This window comes from Arctopsyche grandis, chromosome 9, assembly GCF_051622035.1.
Source record: "Arctopsyche grandis isolate Sample6627 chromosome 9, ASM5162203v2, whole genome shotgun sequence".
Taxonomy (NCBI): domain Eukaryota; kingdom Metazoa; phylum Arthropoda; class Insecta; order Trichoptera; family Hydropsychidae; genus Arctopsyche; species Arctopsyche grandis.
The window spans coordinates 26,923,390-26,946,975 of NC_135363.1; the positions used below are offsets into that span (position 1 = coordinate 26,923,390).

At 31.1% G+C, this 23,586-nt stretch overlaps 2 protein-coding genes across 2 annotated transcripts in view; one reads left to right on the top strand and one right to left on the bottom strand.

Annotated features, from left to right (window-relative positions):
- Window positions 1-5,148, top strand: part of LOC143916659 (uncharacterized) — a 34,001-nt gene extending 28,853 nt beyond the window's left edge. The window contains exons 5-8 of the mRNA XM_077437856.1: window positions 1,720-2,906; window positions 2,980-3,094; window positions 4,577-4,698; window positions 4,785-5,148. Coding sequence (XP_077293982.1) covers window positions 1,720-2,906; window positions 2,980-3,094; window positions 4,577-4,698; window positions 4,785-4,849 — 1,489 coding nt within the window. The 3' untranslated portion in view covers window positions 4,850-5,148. The remainder of the gene's footprint in view (window positions 1-1,719; window positions 2,907-2,979; window positions 3,095-4,576; window positions 4,699-4,784) is intronic.
- Window positions 5,149-5,651: 503 nt separating this feature from the next.
- Ero1L (endoplasmic reticulum oxidoreductin-1-like protein) lies at window positions 5,652-15,714 on the bottom strand. Its single transcript, XM_077437859.1, has 10 exons — window positions 15,439-15,714; window positions 14,296-14,430; window positions 14,062-14,202; window positions 13,868-13,987; window positions 13,659-13,798; window positions 13,446-13,585; window positions 8,937-9,195; window positions 8,631-8,784; window positions 8,409-8,557; window positions 5,652-7,033 (listed from the first exon to the last, which is right to left on the bottom strand). Exons 1-10 carry the CDS (start codon window positions 15,559-15,561, stop codon window positions 6,982-6,984), a joined length of 1,413 nt encoding a protein of 470 aa, XP_077293985.1. The 5' UTR covers window positions 15,562-15,714; the 3' UTR covers window positions 5,652-6,981.
- Between the last annotated feature and the right edge of the window lie 7,872 nt (window positions 15,715-23,586).

The following is a 23,586-nucleotide window of genomic DNA, read 5'->3' on the forward strand; positions in this document are numbered from 1 at the left end:
ACCTCAATCAATGTCGAAAAATATTTTTCCTCAATATAAACCGTGCAAATTTATGTAATGAGGCTTATAAAAAAGATCTAAGCTGTTGCATACAAAATTACTCAAGTACTTTTATTGTATAGAATTTTTTTTTTAAATCAAACAAATGAAAATTTGCATTTTACATATGTACATACATCTCTTTCTTACACATGTTACTAACCATGCTCGTTCTCATTCTACTTTCAAATATTTGTTATCAAAACATTCTTCATTATTAACACTCCTTAATTATACCTATTTATATATAATCTTTTCGTTAAAATTCATATGATACATTCTCTTGGTATAATGCTTCATGACTCAATATTAGGTCGAAACGAAAAACGCTAATTTGCGATGAATGAACCTAGTGGAAAACTTGCATCGTATCAAGAAAACGTTAAATAAAAAAAATTGACAATTTTAAACAATGTCTTGTGGGTTTTTGCATATATCTACTTTTTTTAGAATAATTTAGATTTTTTTATTATTTAAATAATAAATAAACGCTTAATATTTACCTATTGAAGTTTATCTGGGTCGATTATGATAAGTATTGACTGGTTAACAAGAATTTAGTCGGTGCTTTGCCCGAAAGTCCCCATACAAGACGCGCCACGCTCGCAATGGGTGTTTGTATGGGGGAAGTGTTCTTTTCATAAAATCATAACTTTTTTCATGTTCCCGTGATTATTTTGGAAATAAAATTCCTTAGGTGTATTTTTTATGCCTTGCTTATTTTTGAATATAAAAAATACCCAACAAATTTACTAATTTTATGAAATATACATATGTATATGTAGGCCAAAATGACCTATTTTTACGCAAAATGTCAAAACGGGTCATTTTTGCCGTCTTATATTTCAAATTAAAGGTAGGAAGCTCGCAACGACTTTTTTTTTCAAAATAATCGGGAACATGAAAAAATGGCGATTTTCTGAAAAGAACGCTTCTCCCATACAAACACCTATTGCAAGCGCGGCGCGTTTTGTATGGGGACTTTCAGGCGAAACGTGATTTTAAATTCTTTTTAATCAGCCAAAACTTATCATAATCGACCCAGATAAACTTCGATATGTAAATATTAAGCGTTTATTTTTATTTTAATAATAAAAAACTTAATTATTCTAAAAAAAAAGTAGATATTGTTACGTAGAGATTAGGCGAGTGGCGCTCGTGGACCGATGGTTTACTAGCGCAGATCACCTGATCTCTCGTTCCCGCCAAAATGGCCTCTACGAATGAATGAGCCGTATGCAACGGCCAATGGGATCGTCTGACTCATCGACCAATAGTTGTTGAGCCCAAACGGGTATAAATATGGGGCGCTCTCAGCCTGGAAACCATTCCGACCTGGAGCGCCGACGAGAGCAGACTAATAAACGAATTCTACAAACCTCCTGCGTCTTTCTCTCCGATTCTGGAAGCCCCCTCTTCACGTCCACGCAACAATATGTATATGCAAAAAACCTAATATTTTGAAATTATCGTCAAAACAAATCGATTGGTTGGAGGCATAAGACATTGTTTAAAATTGATGACTATTTTTATTATTTAATGTTTTCTTGATACGACTCAAGTTTTCCACTAGGTTCATCCAAAATTAGCATTTTTCGCACCGGCCTACTCAATATGTATATTGAAATTTATTTCAGCCGAGTTAACACATTACTAATTACAAACATATATGCGTTACAGAGAAACCCCTCCGACGAGGGTAAGGAGACCAGATCGCGCCGTGTACGTGCCTCGTGCGCGTCGAGCGGTCGCCTCATCATCACCGATCGCCCCTCCGGAGCCGGAGCCCTCCCCGCACATCCCTACAGAACCTCCAGCTGCTTCCGAAGTGGAAGTCACCACCCCTAGCCCGTCGAAGTTCCGACTGAAACCGAAGCGATCGATAGACCGGAACTTCTGCAATGTGTACAAGCCGCCGCACGCCCGCTCCACCGACGAGAGCAACCATCCTATACATTCGAAGAATGTGAACCTTGCCATAAGTGAATCGCTCCCTCGGACTGCGCCACCGTGTGAATCTTCTCAAGTGCCTCAGGACATTCATGATAATAATACAGTGCCAAATATCGAGTGTTCCCCGTTGCCATCGACCGGCGAACGCATGAATACGTCAACGCCCGAAACTCCAGAGTGTGCCATAGAACCCGTCGAAAATGGTGTTGACAGTCTTGTTGATACTCCTGCAGATCCTGAGCATTCTGATAACCCTGCCGATGATCCTCAGGAATATCTAGCGCCGAACCATCTCCCTACGATGGAGTGCGAACCTATCGTCGTAAACCCATCTCCAAACTCTAACCTTATATTAGAAAGCAATAATTGGAACCATGCTAAAGATGAAGACGGCGACGAGAGGGAATTCATGAAAGCATCCGAAGAGATCAACAGAAGCAACCGTAGACTCATCAAGCAGAGTTTTGTGTCGGACGTACTTATTATATCGGATCCGAACAAGAGGCAAGGCTCTCCGGAGTCTATGGCCAATTGTAACAACGGCGATGAGTATTGCAGTGCCGAGAATGATAAAAACTCTGAAGATCACGCCGCTTCGCGTATCTTCAATCCAGACGAAGAGGATTGGGAGGCTATGTTCGACGAGGGCGGAGAGTGGTTGGCTCCACAGTTGATGGAAGAGCTGACGGCTACTGTCGGTAAAGTTTCTGTGCAAAAGCCGAGAATGGCATATGCCAAGTATCAGACGTTGGCTACGCAAGCGTTCTCGCACGTGTTGGAAATATACAACTTCCCGTCCGAGTTTACAACCAATGATCTGCTGTCTGTGTTCTCCGATTTTAAAGATACGGGGTTCGAGATCAAGTGGGTGGATGATAACCACGCTTTGGCCGTTTTCAGCAGTACGGCAATAGGTAGATTTTGTTAAGTTGTATTGGTGTATTTTTTTTGTGAGGATTTTGTTGTTATTGTGTTGTTGTTTTGTAGCTGCTGAAGTGTTGTCGGTTAATCATCCCATGGTTAAGACTCGTCCTTTGCACGAGGCCACTCACGAGTCTCGAATGAAAGCTAAGAAGTGTGCTGAATTTCTGCAACCTTATCGGTATTTTTTTCTCTTATTAACAATATATATTAATAGACAAAAAACGGTAAATTGAAGGTAAAACTCTAGATAAAAGTACATATTTAGTACCTTTTTTTCTATAATTTATATGCGAAAAATATGTAATTGAGGCCACATTAATATAATAGTTGCATTCATTTTCTACAAATACAAAACCAGTTATCCCTGAGATCATGAAAAAACTTGTATGTAATTGTAGGACTTCCATTCTCAATTAAATTAATAGCTTCTTATATTAATAATTCTTGCCATAAATATTAATCTCTGAATTCAAAAGTGGGTTTATCTTCTAGAGCTGTCGCGTACATATGTATACATTTTTTATAAAAATATTTGAAGTATATAAAGTACATTTTTCTCAATTTTAATTCCGTATCAAAATAAATCTATCGGTTGATTAAATATTTTTTATTACATGCATTTTTTCTCGTACTATCATGCATTTATTGGGTCAGTTTTATGTTTTACTATTTTTACAAGGGTTGGTTTTCAATCTCAATAAATTTTTATTTTATCGAAACTTACTATTTCGAGCGGTAAATGATTTTAAATTTAATTAAAAAATGCTGCTGCTTAATCGAGAGCACATCACTCCATCTCACTCGCGCAAACTCAACGCCCCATTGATATTGTAATTTAAAATCATTTATGTACCGCTCGAATTAGTACGTTCAGATGAAATAAAAATATATTGAGATTGAAAACCAAAAAAAATATAAAACTGGCCCAATGAATGTATGATAGCTCGAGAAAAAATGTATATAATAAAAAAAATATGTTTTTGACTTTTAAAATTCGTTAAATAATTAATTATACGTATTTTAAAGCGATAAAAAATTACAATCAATATAAAAAATATAGTACGTTCAGATAAAATATAAATATATTGAGATTGAAAACCAATCCTTGTAAACGTAGTAAAATATATAACTGCCTCAATAAATGCATTATAGCTCGAGAAAAAAATGTATGTAATAAAAAAATATGTTTTTGACATTTAAAATTCGTTAGATAATTAATTATACGTCTTTTAAAGCAATAAAAAATTACAATCAATAGAAAAAACATCTGACTATTGATTTTAATACTCACTTTTTGCACAGCAATACTAGATTTTGAATTAAAGACTTGCTAAAGCATAAAACGCTCTCATCTCTTAAACGAGAGCAAGCCAATCAAAATCATATTCGAATTCAGTGGGTCAAACTTAGTAATGATCGATTGATTAGTCTCCTCTCCAGTAAGTGAAAAAATGTGATTTTTATTGTCAGTGTTATCAATCATGTTCACTAAATCGTAGTATCATACATATGTACATTCAGAGGCAAAATGTCCATATATGCAATTAAACGACAAGTCCGATTTACCGTATTTCGACAGCTGGTACTAACAGGCCTTCCCGAATTGTCCCTGTTTTTTTTTTAATCCAATGTAATTAAATAGATTGTATTTTCATTGTAGACCGAGACCAGAAACGTGCGTAGCTTTGGCCAGACGTCTCGTGACGGGCGCGCTTGGTGTGAGATTACCGACACAATCGCAAGAGCGTCAACAAGAGGTCCAGATGCTTACTCAAGCACGAGGTGTGTACGGCGTTTGCATGCATACTAGTCATGTTTATGTATATTGTTTCACAAATTTTTCAATGCGTATACTTATTTGTTTCCAGAGAAGAAACGCCTGGCCGCCAAGAATCGTGAGGCTGCATGGGATGGTTCACTCGGAGAAACTTAAATCGTTCTAATCTAGAGTGTATTTTTATTAATAATTTACAATTAACATAGGTTTAACGAATATGCTGTGAAATTAATCAATGTTACATGTTTTGAATGTATAGAAAATTTTACAAATATATTTTCAATATCTATGTAAATTGAATAAAATGCGCAAGTATCAGTCAATATATATAATATAATATCTTAAATATATATATATATATATATATATATATATATATATATATATATATATATATATATATATTTATGTATAAAATGAATAGAAAAAATATTAGTCGATGATTTGACCATACGAAGAATTAAAAATGTTCACGAAAGCAACGTTCTATATTAAAATTAAATCTGTGATATTTATTCATATATGTATGAGTGTGTGTGTTTGATTAAGAAATATATATATGTGTATATATACGAACACGCTTTTTCACTGGGAGCAAAATAAGAAAATACTAAATTTTATCATTGGAAACATTTGACTTTGTAAATTTCATTCGACTTTAGGTGAATAGAATAAATAGGCTTTCAAATGGATAAGTGCAATAGTGAAGAATGATAGCCTTTTTTTTTATTATGACAATGTATACGTTGATTTATTTACAGATTGTGTTAGTTGTGAAGGTGTTTCCAATATAGATGAAATATATATATATATGTATGTACATGCGATATATTCTACGTCGTTGTGTTAATTATACATTTTAATGTACAATTTTGTTGTGTTCAAAGCATATCATCAGTCATATGGTGATGCAATAATAATAAATAATGATACTATTCAAGAATACAAACGTCCCATAATATGTGTATTGATAAATTATATTTTTTATTGAAACATATTAATTTGTTTGCAACTGTGCGAATGTTCCTTACAGTGATGACATTTTACATTATTATATTATATGTAATAATTCGATTGTTTTTTGGTATATATAAAATTTGAAATGTGAATTAATCAAAATGCATGATTAAAATAAAACAAAAACAAAAACTCAATTTTTTTTCTCTTCTTTTGTTTTTCAAAATATATTATATTTATGTTCTATGTGTTACATTTCAAAAATAGATCATATCACAGAAATATAAATGTTTTTTTTTTTTTTTTTTTTTTATTTAGGAAACGCATCGTTTTATAATAAAATAATTGCATTTTAAAATATGTTTATAAAACTTTAAAAGATTAACTCTGTGGAGAAATTCAACAAGAAATGTTACAGCGACATACTATGAAATCTCTCGTTGAATCCGGGAACGAGACAAAGCTTCCGATTACAGCATGTAATCTTAACTATAGACTCTAATCTGATACCACATTTTCCAATATACAAGTCGACTCACGAGATTGAAATAATATTCATTCAGTTTGATTGCTACGTTACATTTCCCGTTCCCGGTAGAGGCTTCTCTCATATACCGAAGACGATATATTTTCAATACTATTTATTAGTAACTATTATACAAATGGTAATAAATCTAAACACTCGTTCGTATACACAAAACGTACAAAAATTTCAATTAGTGAATTCTTCAAATAAATTCATTATGATAGTAATACTTAGCAATGAGAAATATGTAAGTAGTAAATAAAAAAAAAACAATATTACAATACTCAAACTGTTAACTTAGCACCGATACTATACAATTTTTCTAAATATATATCATGTTCAATAACAAAATTCTTCAATATAATCGTTCAACAAATTGACTTATGTATATAGGAAATAAATAATCTTTTCAATCAACACGGAATGTGTCCCGATGTAACGTCGATTATTAAAGCCTCCGTTGCTTTGTCTGTCGAACACGACAAATTTTCACAGTACATATGTATATTACAATAAATACATCGTACATATGTATATCAAAGTCACGTCTAATCAAATTGACTAAAAATTATCTACATGGAAAAATAGTCGTACTTGTCGATTACAATATATACAAATTGCATTATAAAAACGAAGCCGACAAACACTGGGGGGGGTTTGAATAAATTAAACTAAAGCTACGTATGTTTAAAAACACGTCATTTTGTGCGAAAAGTATCAAAGCAACCACAGCCACAGTTTTGGTCTCGATTGAAGTCTACACGTTGCGGTGAAGACGTTCAGACTTTGAGGTTAGTCACCGATGTTACCGCAGCATCTTGCGGAAGTCTTCCAGCTCCCGTATGCTCGTAGCCAACCTGAAATTTGAAAAATTATCAATATTACGCTGTCAATGTCTGTATTGACGTTAATTCGACGTTTGAGTGACTTCTGAATATATGCCGTATTTATTCACATACATCAACAGCAAACTGATAATCGGATCAGTCTTATTTTAGGGTTTTCAGAGGATCTATATTTCTCTTTTTTATTAAATAAATGACAATCAAATTTATAAGTCTAAATGAATATGCATAGATGAGATTTTTGAAAAATATGCTATATAAATTATTCAAATGCCAAAAGTAAGTATTGGACTCAATAGTCAGATGTTTTTTCTATTGATTGCGATTTCTTAATGCTTTAAAATACTTATAATTAATTATATGGCGAATTTTGAAAGTCAAAAATATACTTTTTTTTTATATATCTATTGAGCCAGTTTTACATTTTACTATGTTTACCAGGATTGGTTTTTAATCTCAATATATTTTTTTTTATCTGAACGTACTAATTCGAACCGTAAATGATTTCAAATTGAGTTAAAAATGCCGTTATTGATGACCTTATGCATGATGCAAGAACGAGATGAAGAAATTATGAAGATTCACGAGCGATGAGTGTAGAACATTTCAAATAATGTAATTTAAAATTATTTACCATTCGGATAAAAAAATATATTGGCAATGAAAACCAATGTATTAAAATATAAAACTGACCCAATAAATGCAGGATAGCTCGAGAAAAAAATGTATGAAAAAAAATATGTTTTTGACTTGAATGTTTAAAATTGGTTAGATAATTAATTATACATATTTGAAACCAAAAAAAAATCACAATCAATAGAAAAAACATCTGTCTATTGATTCCAATACTCACTTTTGGCACAGCAATACTAGATTTTGAGTTAGAGAATGCAAAAATCAAAAATCTGTAAATATTGCGCACTTTTTAAACGCTCATATCTCATAAACAAGAAAAAAATCATTGTCATATTCAAATTTAGTAAAATTTGATTAGTATCCGCTCTGTGAAAGTAAAAAACGCGATTTTTTGTTGTTCAGTGTAATCGACGTTTTACAGAATATAATATAAGCCTATGTTTGATTTAGATTACCGACACTGAAATACGTTTACGATAAGATACTTACGTATATACATATATAGAATGCAAACAATTATTATTTTTAACTCAAAAGTATTGACAAAATGACAAACAGATCCAAAACTATTAAGACGAATTATCTCTTTAAACTTTCCTTTCCTGAAGTATGCACAAACTAAACAACAGATTTTGCACACAACCCTGATACATATCATCATGTTGTATTCATTAAAACCACTCCAACGCCATTATTATTGACACAAGTGATCTCGCGAGCAATGCAAACAATCGAAATGAGCTCATAATACCTTCCAAATCCATTGAACAATGCGACCACCTCTCGCCGATCCAGTTGGAAACGATTCTTATGCCGGACAGCGAGCTTACCACTGGTGGGATCGACGTCGTCAAACTTTCCAGAGAAAAGAATCTTCAAAGCCGTTCCTAAACCTTGCACCTAAACAAAAACAATCCAATATAACCAACATCACCTTCAAACGTGTACATTTCAAGACGTGCTCAAAACACACCTGTAACTTCCCCCACAGCTTGCACTTATCACATCCGACGCAATCCATGATCCGAGAAATGTTCCGGAAGTGCTGCCTGAACTCGTCCTTTAGCTTGATGGCTTTATCGCCGCCGGAAAACATCGCCGTCTCGTTAAAGTGATTAGGAAACGAACTGCAAACAAAAATTTCATAATATATTTGCATTATTTTAAAAAGTTTATTTGTTTCCATCACGATAATATTGTCGAAGCGACAACACGGCGATCGCATCTCAATCTCAATGATTGTTCAGGTGCGAGGCGAGTGCAAAAATATATTACTCACTAGACGACGCCGAGTAAATTCTTCACGGCCGCTCTGACTTCGGCATCATCGGCCTCGTTCCCGGTGTAGTACTCGATCTTGTCCAGATACGGTCCCGCTTTGGCTATCGCTCTCATCTCCAGCAGATAGACAAAGTAGAGGTTCTTCAGCCAGTTGGGTCCTTCGCCGTTGGTCTGCGAGGGATCGAACCGGCGCTGGAACTCGTCTAGATTCGGACCCCATTCCGGGTTGGACAATGAGAATTGAAAGCCGACCTTCTCTAAAAAAAAATCAATAAGCATCGATTTGAATTTCAATCGGTTCAATACTTCGTATTGTAAAAATTAAAATCCTGGTTAATATAGTAATATATAATAATTAATAATGCGATATTGCAAAAGGTTGTGGCTATTTGCAGGTACTAAATCTGCAAATAATTGGCTATTTGCAGGTACTATATCTGCGAATTATTGGTTATTTGCAGGTACTATATCTGCGACAGGCGCAAAGCCTTCTGCGCATGCGCGTAAACTGTCACTGTCAGCGTGTTTACTGTTGAAATTTTGTTTTAAACCTCTTAAAATTTAGTTCGAACTCGTAAAGTGACGTAGAGTAAAAAATATAATAATCCAAATTAGTTAATATTATTAATTGTTAGAAAATTATTATCATATACAACGTATAATACCTACATACAAGTACAAGCCGCGAACTAGCTAAATGATATAAATCCATTATAATAACGTGCGAAATTTATTTGCCTCATGTATGTATAATGAACGATTGATTAAACAAGTCTAGCATACATTAAATGTAAGAAATTATAATCGGATTATAAGTTTATGCACATGCGCAGAAGGCTTTGCGCCTGTCGCAAATATAGTACCTGCAAATAGCCAATAATTCGCAGATATAGTACCTTCAAATAGCCAATAATTCGCAGATATAGTACCTGCAAATAGTCAATAATTCGCAGATATAGTACCTGCAAATAGCCACAACCCATTGCAAAATGCGATTCAAAGCATATTGCAAAAGACATAAATCTTCAATGGCTGTTTATTTTCGAAGTGTCTTAATATAATAAAACCTGTTAGATGAAAGTCCGTTGCATCTATATACATATACATATATATATATATATATATATATATATATATATATATATATATATATATATATATATATATATATATATATATATATATATATATATATATATATATATATATATATATATATATATATATATATATATATATATATATATATATATATATATATATATATATATATATATATATATATATATATATATATATATATATATATATATATATATATATATATATATATATATATATATATATATATATATATATATATATATATATATATATATATATATATATATATATATATATATATATATATATATATATATATATATATATATATATATATATATATATATATATATATATATATATATATATATATATATATATATATATATATATATATATATATATATATATATATATATATATATATATATATATATATATATATATATATATATATATATATATATATATATATATATATATATATATATATATATATATATATATATATATATATATATATATATATATATATATATATATATATATATATATATATATATATATATATATATATATATATATATATATATATATATATATATATATATATATATATATATATATATATATATATATATATATATATATATATATATATATATATATATATATATATATATATATATATATATATATATATATATATATATATATATATATATATATATATATATATATATATATATATATATATATATATATATATATATATATATATATATATATATATATATATATATATATATATATATATATATATATATATATATATATATATATATATATATATATATATATATATATATATATATATATATATATATATATATATATATATATATATATATATATATATATATATATATATATATATATATATATATATATATATATATATATATATATATATATATGTATATATCTAAGATGAGATTTAAAAGCAAAAACAAGTCACCAAATCGTCTGCATATTCTGGTAAAAGCCCTTGTCGGCTTCTTACTTTTAGCTTTAGTCAATTAAATGTGTGATGAAACAAATGCAGTTTTTAAGAATTTTAACTTTATAATATCGAAACAAATTTAAAGACTCCCGAATTTATACCACTCATATGTATATTATTCGTTACATTTAATATATCTGGCAAATTACAGTGACCACAAAAAAAAATCACATTTTTTACTAACCGGGAGCGGTAATCAATCATTACTAAGTTTGAACCACTGAATTCGAATATGACGATGATTTTTGTTGGCTTGCTCTCGTTTAAGAGATACGAGCGTTAAAATAAATGTGCATATTTTACAGATTTTTGGCTTTCGCAGCGTTTAATTAAAAATCTAGTATTGCATTCCCAAAAGTGAGTATTAAAATCAATAGTCAGATGTTTTTTTCTATTGATTGTAATTTTTTATTGCTTTAAAAGCCGTATAATTAATTATCTAACGAATTCTAAATGTCAAAAACATATTTTTTTATTACATACATTTTTTTCTCGAGCTATCATGCATTTATTGGGGCAGTTTTATATTTTACTACGTTTACAAGGGTTGGTTTTCGATCTCAATATATTTATATTTTATCTGAACGTACTAATTTGAGCGGTAAGTTATTTTAAATTACAATATAAAATGTTCTAGACAGGGCATTGAGCTTAAGCGAGTGAGATGGAGTGATGCGCTCTTCATACTTCATCTCGCTCTTGCACCATCCATGCAGTCATAAGCAGCAATATTTCAAAATTCAATTTAACATCATTTACCGCTCGACAGGGCGGACCCTCTAGGCTTGAAAGCGAGTCTCGGTCAACCCGCTCCTTCCTGTGATTGGCTACTTATATGGGAAATTATATGTGAACCAGGCAGTATATGTAGGAGTATTTCATCAGGTAAAGTTGAATTAATTCAGGGCATGGCAATAGTATTGGCATCGCAAAAAGTAGCCAATCATAGAAAGGAGCGGATCGACCGAGCCTCGCTTCCAAGCCTAGAGTCCGCCCTGTCGAGAATTCAGACTTTTACCTACAAATCAAACCCCATTTTCAATATAATATACACATACATCAACGAATTCGGCAAAATCTCAAAAAATTATATAAACTTGATACTAATAACATATGATAATTTCTTTACACGCTAACATTTCGCTGTTGATTATTTGATTTTAACAAATTTTGTTTCAGATTCGCATTGCGATAATCAGTTAGTAGAAATTAACAATGAAATAATTTTATTTTTATGCAAACAAATTCAATTTTAGCTGCACGGCCAGTAAAATTAATTATTAATCGTTTGCCCGCTGCCGTCTTCTATGGAAGCTTTGAGCGACAAGTCTGTAGCGCAGCTGTCTTCCATAGAATTTCTGAACTTTGCACGGGATTTTGACCCTTATATGCGCCTATTTCAACTGTTTTAAGGTTCAAAATTAGTTGAATACATTACTGAGAGTTGAATGCCATCTATTCAATTTGCTTAAAATGAATATATACCAGTCAAAATTAGTTTTTTGTGGAACCATACTGAAACCTCGTTTATGTGACGTCACGTCTGTTGAACAATGGCGACGATACGTCTCAATTGTATGAAGTATGATTATTTGGCAATTAAGCCAAAACTACGAGACATATATGTATTTTATTGTTTAAAATAATACTTTATGTGTTAATTAACATATCTGGTTACTTGAGTAAATATTAAAATCTATATTTAAGGTCAAAAATTCGACTGCCAAATTCGCGAAAAAGGTGCCGCCGTACAGGGCTTGTTCGCTATATTTATTGCCGCGGGCAAAGGGTTAATTAATAGAGATTAAGCAACTATCAATTTTGGCTCGGGTGACGCCAAGTTTATCTGCTAACGGCAAACTAAACGACTTGTGAGCTTTCGACAAATGATAATAGAAATAAATTTGGCTCTGAATCAAAAACAATGATAGATCGAAATAATCAAATACAATATATCGCTTCATATAAGCAAGAGCTTTAGTAGCTATCGAAAAAAATTAACGCATAACCTTATCGACCATACCTAAAGCCGTTCGATAAATAACAATCTAGAAACGAATGACATACAGATAATCATTTTCCAGACTATTCATAAATACCCGAACGTAATAATAGCTACTTTTTTATCGTGCTATTTGCACAAGCCTTTATTGATTCTATAGAGACCGGCACATGCAATGAACACGGTATTATAATACAAAATCAATGACAAACACAACATTAGTGGACTACCAGAAACATTAGTCACAACATCGGTATTGTATTACACACACCAATCAAACGGACGATTAGGCAAATCAATCAAAAATTCAACGCCCTATTTCCCACAATGTCCATTACCTGATAAAAGATATTTAGAACACAAATGAATATTGATGCTGGAGTGCAATCCGGAGATCACCCTATAGAAAGCGCGCTTTTCGATGCACATATTCTTAACGTCGATGCTTTCGATGTACGGAAACATACTTTTTTTCGGCCTAAAACAAAATAAACGATATAAAAATGATAAAAGAAAAAAAAACACATTCAATTGAATCTTAATATGACAACCTAAAGCAATTCTCCATGTATATACTCCGCCAAATACGATGAGCCGAAGCACCTTTGTATCCTGTATAACGCTCTGGATTCAACAACAAATCAACATATTCTTCTCCACCGTTCAAATCGTCCGTAACGCAAAAGTTATCCTGGAAATATATCATCATAAATCAATCGTAAACAACGACGGCTCTAATATAAAGTTCACCGATTGATACCTGAGCGTCGTCATATGCAGACCACTTTTCAAATTCCTCATATTTAGCAGCACTGATAGTCGTATTGATATAGCTTAGCTGTTCGTTATGATCTGAATTGCAGTTGGCATCTTCAGTGTACTGCAAATTAAAGTTTTAAATGACAAAATATTCATCGGAATTGTATCTAGTGTTTATGCTGGGATTCGCCATACTTTGGCAGCGGGTTCTTCTTGAAGTGCTACGTTGTCGCTTTTTATTTCTTTCAGACCTGGTGGTATATCCTCATCGTGACACGCTTCAACGTGGCAATATTTCATCGCACACCGGCTATCGTCCGTCCAAAATGGACATTCCTGTAATATAATGCGTTTGGTTCGATTAGATACAATAGGGAAATCTGATTTAATTATAATATGTATGCACCGATGGAGAGATAATAGACTAACCTTTTGCAAATTGACTTTATAGAATCGGAAATAGTTTTTGGTGAGTAGACTGTGAAGGCGAGGAAATACTTTGACGTTGTTGAAATAATCCACAGTATCTACATTGCAGCTGCAGTCGTCCAAACTTCCTTGTAACTGTAAATTAAATTGACAATTATTAATTCTGGTTAAATCATTTACTGCAAAAAAAATGTATGAAATTTTTTAATAATAATGATGGAAATTTTAATTTAATTTATTTTCTATTTTTATTTAAAAGGCATTTAATATAGTTGAGGTGTCATTTTTCAAATTTTATAATAGCAATGTTTAAATTTATCAGAATTATTTTAATCAAGAAGTGGATTATCAAACAAATAAATAATTTATTTGATTTGATAATAATAAATATCGAATATATTGTAAATATTGATTCACACGAAAATACAAGCATATATGAATGATAAGAATTTCATTGACTTTCCTATCGTTTAGAATAAAACCTTGTATTAGTATTATTTTAAAAACAGATTAAGATTAATAAATGTGCCACATTGATTATACATATTTAATTATATATATATATAACATAAACTTAAAACAATTAAGTGAATAGAAAAAAAACTGTTTTCAATAATAGTAAAAATTGGAAATAGTCATCCATTGTATTATTTACTAAATATTTATGTATCAAAACTTCCAACTAGTAAGTTGATTTTTTAATACAAATAGTTAGAAGATTAAAATTATAAACTATGTATTTTCTTAAATCAATCGCTATACTATACTTCACCTCATAGTTAATAAAAACTATCAACAATCAACAATCGTAAAATGAAATCCATTCGATTCAAAACAAATTGTACAACATTTTCCAACGTTTGAAATGAAAATTATATCGAGATAAAATATATGAGAGAAAAGAAATGTAATACACTATGTGTGTCGAATGGCAAAAGCAGAGAAAGCGCGAAAACAATTGTGAAAGTATCATCATTTGGGTCAAAATCGACAAGGTTTGAATTTGGCAGGCGAACTTTTTTGACGTGTACTGTGGTGCAAGGGAAGAAAATGAGATGACGTGTACTGTAGTGTACTGTCGAGCCGAGGTTAGGTGTTGGGTGGGGGTGGGTGTGGGGGTGGGGGTGGTGGGGTAGTTTTGACCTGGCAGAAACAGGGTTCGCTGTCCTTCAGCTCGGAGCCGAAGTAGCCGAAGACCAGCGGAGTGAGCACCAGCAGAGACACCAACGCCCTGGCCGCCGTCTCCACGCTGCTGTCCAGCGACATCGCACGCACTTTTCAGGACAAACCCATACAAACGCCAGCTGCAGCCACGCATGCACTCCTTGCACACCAACCGAATCTCTCCGACTGAACGGTGGCCAAAATGCGCCGCGCGTCTCGGCTGAAGCAGGCCTACAGACCACGCGTAACGACCATGTCCGTTATTTCACAAATTAGTTGACACCCTTTCGCAACTACATACGTGTCGTTTTAAACGTACGCGCATCCTGTTCTCGTTCATCTCAAGTTTGCACAAAATACATAGAGCAAAGTTCAATCGGTATGCGGGTGAATTCACCGACGCTATCCTACAATAAAATATATATAAAAACGAACGCGATGTATGTAGGATCGTTTGTGGCGGACGCGTGGATAAGTATGAGGATTTAAAATGCGCTGCGCGGAAGCGTATCCATGAAGACACAAACACATGTTCATTCATCATTTCGAACGGGATAACGGGTTGGATCGAAGCGTGTGTAATGCACGCTCTCAACTTTTTGTCTATTACGTGCGCGCGCGCCTATAAATTATCTTACATTATATAAGTTCAAAATAGACCTGCAATTTGGAACATGGAAGGTCCCGAATATAAAAACGACGATAGAGAAGCCACACACATATCTCGACTTTTCCTATTTCCCAATTCCCAAGTGACTACCCTACTCTAGTCCAAAAAACGCGGCAAAAAGCGCGTCGTGTGTCGGGCACTTCACCGGCGCTCAACGCCGCGTTAAGCGCCTAGTGTGTACTAGCTGTTATGCTTTATAATTGGCCGAATATTTTGATGGCAGGATACTATTTACATTATTTTTACTTTTTTATATTTATTATTTGATTTTATATCCTAGTTGTTTAGCAATTTTGTATTTTAAACAAATATTAGTGGTAAAATTAATATCAGTCAAATATCATCACTTCATGTCCCTCCCTTGGGGGCGTGGGGCTGAACAAGGCTTTGGTCCAGATTGATTAAAATATATTACGAAAGAGATCGATTAGCTTTGTTTATACTTGGTAATTTCTCAGTGGTGCATTTTTTTTATACCTTGCTATGCCCAACAATTGTTCGTCACACGCCGACCCATCTTTTTTTTGTTCTAAAAAGCTTATATCAAGGATGCAAACACTTAAACAAGAATTATTTGAGGATGCAAGCCCATTCTTGGTCAACTGTAAAGTTTTACATGATTCAATCACAGCTGATATCAATACTCTTAGAAATTTTAATTGAAATATGAACGTGTTTTTTCACACCATAATATTAGCATATTTTAACAATAAGACAAAACTACCACGTTTAAGAATATAATATTATTTAATGTAAGCGTTCAAATCTCCAAGAAAGTCTTAAAATAATAATTTCATAATTTAATATACGTAAGTAGATTTAATTTCTAAATTTTCTTCCAATAGATGTTTTGCTCAGATTTCAGCTGAATATATTATAATAATTAACTTGACTATGTATAATAAATGATATAATTTTAGCTTTAACATCCATTGGCCAGCTATCAGAAACCAACCGAGATCTCTCTTGCATAGTCCAAAAATATTGTACAAAAACTTTTAAAAAGAGAACTCATTACAAACACTTGTGTACACGAAAACTATTCCATTTACAGTAATAATAATACATTTCAAATTTATTCAAGACAAATATCATAGGTTATCTGGTGTCTGACATGTTGAGGTGATTCACATAGCTAAAATAGTAATACCACGTCATTACATAGTAAATGACTATGAGGTTGGTTGATGATCTCTGACGTGGCGAACATTTACCTTCACTTTTTCCTGTTAAAAAAAGTTCAAAAAATTCAGCACTCGGCTTAAAAACACATGACCCAGTCGCTCATGGTTATCAGCATACCTTTCGATAACACACTGAGAATATATATATATGTACATATAAAGCTAGTTAACCGTTTGCCCGCGGCCGTCTTCTATGGAAGCTTTGGGCGACAAGTCTGTAGCGCGGCTGTCTTCCATAGAATTTCTGAACTTTGCACGGCATTTTGAGCCTTATATGCGCCTATTTCAACTGTTTTATGGTTCAAAATTGGTTGAATATATTACTGAGAGTTGAATGCCATCTATTCGATTTGCCAAAAATGAAAATATACCAGTCAAAAATTAGTTTTTTGTGGAACCATACTGAGACCTCGTTTATATGACGTCACGTCTTCATACAATTATGAAGAATGATTATTTGACAATTAACCCAAAACTACGAGATATATTATGTATTTTATTGTTTAAAATAATACTTTGTGTTAATTAACATATCTGGTTACTTGACTAAATATTAAAATCTGTATTTAAGGTTGAAAACTCGATTGCAAATTCACAAAAAAGGTGCCCCCGCGTACAGGGCTTGTTCACAATATTTATTGCCGCGGGCAAAAGGTTAACACAATTCCTTAAATTAATAAAAATTTGTGAATGCTTTCACAATAGTTATTATTACAATAAATAAAAGCCAGAGTTTATACATGAATAATATTTATTCAGAAATATTTAGAGTACACATTTTCCATGTCATTATAAATACATTACATATTTTTCTGTTACAAAAATTGCTTGGGCAGGTTTCCGTGTTCTAAAAATGGGCTACGAGTCAAAATTAAAATCAACAAATCAACCATCTCCAACAGATTCAATTTGTAAAACGAAATATTATAAAAAAACAAAAAAAAAACAAGAGAAATGCCAAAAACACGTACACCGGAACTGATATTTTCAATACTTAACATTTCCAACGGACAATTTATCATTTGGCACTTTAAAAAAATACATGTGGCATTCTATCTACACACAATTTAATTACTGAGGTACATTTTATGTTATCGCGTGTGTTTTTGAGTTGATAATGATAAATATACACGCGTGTACTTCCTACTATAATTTAGATAATAATATATACGTCCTTAATTTCCATAAGCTCTCGTTTCACTCACATATCGCTTCATTTCACTTTTCCTATAACCGTACCGTACCATTCACAGCCCGTAGAATCTCTTGAGTTATAAATTTTAGCATTCCTTAATATTTTATACTGTGTACTAATAATTATCTAACTTGAATCAACATAAATATATCGTTAATAATTAAAAAAAAAGAGAGAAAGAAAATAACTGTAAAAGAAAAATGCAAGCTACATGATAAAACATAGCTTCGAATAAAAAGTAATCACACGGCAAACGTAAAAAAAAATGGCGACGATCCATTATATTAATTAAATTAAATTAAAAAAAAATACATGCATACGTCAAACGAAATGACAAAACATTAAAACTGAATGACCTTACGATGAATTTGATCGAATCTACCATATTTATAAAATCAGACTGCCGTATATATATATATGTATGTATATATACAGAAGAGGAAATTCAGATTAGGATAAAATTTCAAGCATAATTCATAATATTATAACAAACAGAATTAAAATATAACAAATCACAAAAATATTCATTGAACGTAACGCAAACAACTATAATCGTATCGACGTACACTATTACATCTATTAAAGCAATTTTTATACGGAGACAGTAAAATTATTATTAATAATATATTTAAAAATCGGTACGGGACAGAAAACAAAATTGCACTCACACGTACGTACGATAGTTTAATATAAAAAAAATAATCACAATGAATTGACAAACAAGGCACAACAGCACTTAAGCGGGTAAAATCAAAATATTCTCATATTATTTAGTTAATCATATACACATATATGTAAAGAATATTATTATAATTTGCGTGTGCGTACATAATTATTATCAATTTTAAAAAAATACGTCATCATTCGATATACGATACATCCATAAAAGCCTTATAGTACAAACATCTTCATTAAATTCATTTTTAATAATTAATCGATTTAATTCTTTTTAATAATAATACAATAATAATTAAAAATAAACTAACAAAACAACGTAACATAATTAAAATAATATTTCTTCCGTCGAAAAATCAATATGTCCAATGCAAAAATAAACATACACACAAATTTGACGAATTCACAGAAATATACAGTAATAATAATATTAAACTAACAACTGTTTAGTTCATTAAAATATGTAGTTCTTTTCCAAATAAATCATATATAAAAACGTTTGGCAAATGCTTTCCTAGTCATTGATGAGATAACGAACGCGTGCAATATTTATTACGATTATTATTAAAAGCTATATAAACATAAATCTCTAAACGAACAGAAGAAAAAAATAATTAAATCTAAACATCAAAAACTGTTATATATTTAGTGCAGTTCTTCAATTTATGCAATATTATTTTAATAAGTAATAAACTGGGGTGGCACATTCAACATATGAACCGTTATATTTGAAAGTCCAAGTTTCACAAATTATTCACTTAATTTAATTCGGTAAATATTGTTAAACGCAAAACATTATATTTAATATTTTGCGAGATATTTCTCGAAAGAAAAGTGGACCTATGCCACTTTCAACTATAACAGCTCATATAGAAAGGATTACTTACAATCCCAAGTACAACGAAAATAGTCATTAGAAAAACAAAACTAAGCATAAAACGGTAGAAACTACGTTTATCCGACATTCAAAAGTGTATCGTTAAAAAATATAAACACACTATGTTTGAATTATACACCTAAAACTTTCAGCAAAGCAAATGTATGTATATTCCCAATGGATAGTTTTCCCTGAAAGCTAAATACATAAGTCAGCGGTGCACTCTGGAGAAATATCGCATCGGTCGGAAGAACCGCGACAGAAAATAATTAAAAATTGTATTTAAGACACAGCCATTATGTCCACGAAAGTGTTACATACATGAATAATAAACTATTTTTTTTTTTAATTAAAAGTCAACGCCTGAAACGAACTGTATTTACAGCAAAATTTGCACTCCTATATACGTACGTTGCGGCGAAATCAGTGACGAAAGCTATCATAAAATATAAACGTACGAAATACTGATATCTTCAGTGGTGTGCCCATCATTCCTCGATTTTATAGGTTGTGGCTATTTGCAGGTACTATGTATATCTGCGAATTATTGGCTATTTGCAGGTACTATATCTGCGACAGGCGCAAAGCCTTCTGCGCATGCGCGTGAACTTATAATCCGATTATAATTTCTTACATTTAATGTATGCTAGACTTGTTTAATCAATCGTTCATTATACATACATGAGGCAAATAAATTTCACACGTTATTATAATAGATTTATATCATTTAGCTAGTTCGCGGCTTGTACTTTTATGCAGGTATTATACGTTGTATATGATAATAATTTTCTAACAATTAATAATATTAACTAATTTGGATTATATTTTTTCACTCTACGTCACTTTTACGAGTTCGAACTAAACTTTAAGAGGTTTAAAACAAAATTTCAACAGTAAACACGCTGACAGTGACAATTCACGCGCATGCGCAGAAGGATTTGCGCCTGTCGCAGATATAGTACCTGCAAATAGCCACAACCGATTTTATAATGCAAAATCAAAAAGCACACCACCGATTTCTAAAATGAAAATCGTATAAAGGGCAACTTTGGTTTTTCTTGTCATTTTAAACGTGTTTAAAAATTTACATTTTGATGTTTACATATATCACCTGTGCGAGATTGACGAAACGGAATAATAAAAAGTGTTTGTATACATTAACAATCTTCAACAATTACTGTATGCATGTATTAACATAAATATATATTCATCATACATACATATTCCATTTCATTCAAAGAGTACATCACATATATTTGCACTCATAATTACTTTGGTAAGGACTCGCTTATTTGAATACACGAAATATATTATCAACTGTTTTTAAAATACGAGAAATATTCCCGTTCCGTTTCGATAATCTCGCCGTATATTTATCTGTCTATTTTATACGCAATAAAAATCGCTACATTTAAACATTTAAAAATAAACATTATGGTTATTTTTTTTAAAGTAATTTTTCATATAAAACATTCGGCCATAAAAGACTACACTTCTATACATGAATGCGTCAGGCAAACAAAACAATTAAAAAAAAAGGGAAGGTTTTAGGACCGCCCACGTCACTGGGTGGGAATTATTCCAGCGAAATGTGAATTAGTAGGCATCCAAAAACAGAACTAGACTTGCAAGTGGTACCCATGACGGCATTGTTAAGATCTTATTGATTTAGATAAATAACTAAAACACGGGACCAACAGATCGGTTGTACAAAATATAATTTACAAACTGGGATTTTTAAAAGCTTTCAAACTTAAAACGACAAATACAAAAAGGTGAATTGATCAATATACTTAGTCGAGGACAAATAATGCATCGTAGCGAGGACAATAACAACAATCGATAATGTACTAAAAATACATTGTCTAAGTGAGTTCAAACACAAAAAAGAGAAAAATAATAATGGACAACAAAACACACTAAGTAATGAACGTTAAAAAAAATTATTAATTATGCATTATAAAATTTTCGTTCAAGCATTAATCGATAAGAAGTTACTATTCCGGAAAAAAGCCTACAGATACAGTCCTAAAATGCAATTCAAAATTAACAAATAAAAACGAAAGGCAATATACTGATATACATAAATAAAATAACTAAATTAAAAATAAATGTACATTTCATATTATATATATATATATAAAAAAAAACTTCATCCGATTCGTATAAACCAAACAAAAAAGTAGTATTTTCTTTGTATATATTCCAAATAATCACATACCACATTAACGCAGTTGCATTTTATCACTACTATACTCTTATTTATTTATATTATTATGACTTATAACGGCACATACAGCTACATTTGTCATTATAAAAAATGATCATTGAAACTTTTACAAGCTAAGCTTAATTTTATATATATATAGATATATAATAGCTATTTTATTTCATTACACAAACTCTGTGGCTTCTTTTAAGTAAATCCCACTGTAAATTGATTTCACATAAATATATATATATATATATATATATATATATATATATATATATATATATATATATATATATATATATATATATATATATATGTATATATAAATAAATATATATATTTATATATAAAATATAAAACGCGTACCTTTGTGTCGCAAACGGCACACTACAACTGATATAAAAATATCGATTAATATATTTGTACCAAATCAGTGAATATAAGGTATTCAATCACACAGTATTGAAACGATTCACGTTTATTTAATTCTTCTTTTTTTTTGTAATTTTATTTTTACACAATAATTCATAATAATTTTTCGTCGAACGTTGCCATTTTTCTTTTTTTTTTTTATATAATCAGTTAATAAAAAAACTTTAGAGATCATTTTTATTTAAAACTAGATCTGGATTCATTAAAATTCACTTTATATTCAAATATATGTATATAGATCGGTTAACGTCAAAAAAACATTCAAGCCCCCCCCCCCCCCCATACACATTTCAATATCAGTAGAAAAATATTATTTTAATAGTAACATAAATAAGATAACAATTATCATTGGTTTGTAGCATAGGTGTACACGAGGACATGCGTATTGTATACATCTACGTCAGTATATTCATTGGTACGTAGATATAAACAATGCCGAGAATACAATAATTCTTCCGTTATTCACTTGAAATCTTTCTTTAAGTTACAGATTTATAACAGTAATTACAGTTGCATAAAATGAGATCTTTATGAATTAAAACTAATTTTACTTTGAATACAAATTGCAAATACAAATTTATCAACACCTTCAAGATTGCATTTATTCCCCCCTTCTACAAAAAAAAAAAATAATAAAACAAATCACACTAAATGCATACACACACCATCGTACCAGGCCTCGACAACTTGACAACAAGCAACTTGAGTCATTCCAAAAAATACATATCTGCGAACCGAACTCAAACCAACAGCTGATGATGACTCGGCTATCAATTCGAGTTCCTTTCGTTGTATGTTTTTACAAACGGACAACTCTATTTATTTAGCTACTGCATTTAAATCTGACGACTGTCTAGATATCACCCCGACCGGTTTCAA

What these genes read in the sequence shown, in the direction of transcription:
- Ero1L (XM_077437859.1), bottom strand. Translation starts at nt 15,561, where the DNA reads ATGTCGCTGGACAGCAGCGTGGAGACGGCGGCCAGGGCGTTGGTGTCT. An exon ending in CTGCATATGACGACGCTCAG is followed by an intron (nt 13,799 to 13,867) that starts GTATCAATCGGT and finishes ATATATTTCCAG; the next exon opens with GATAACTTTTGCGTTACGGA. An exon ending in AATTTACTCGGCGTCGTCTA is followed by an intron (nt 8,785 to 8,936) that starts GTGAGTAATATA and finishes TTTTGTTTGCAG; the next exon opens with TTCGTTTCCTAATCACTTTA.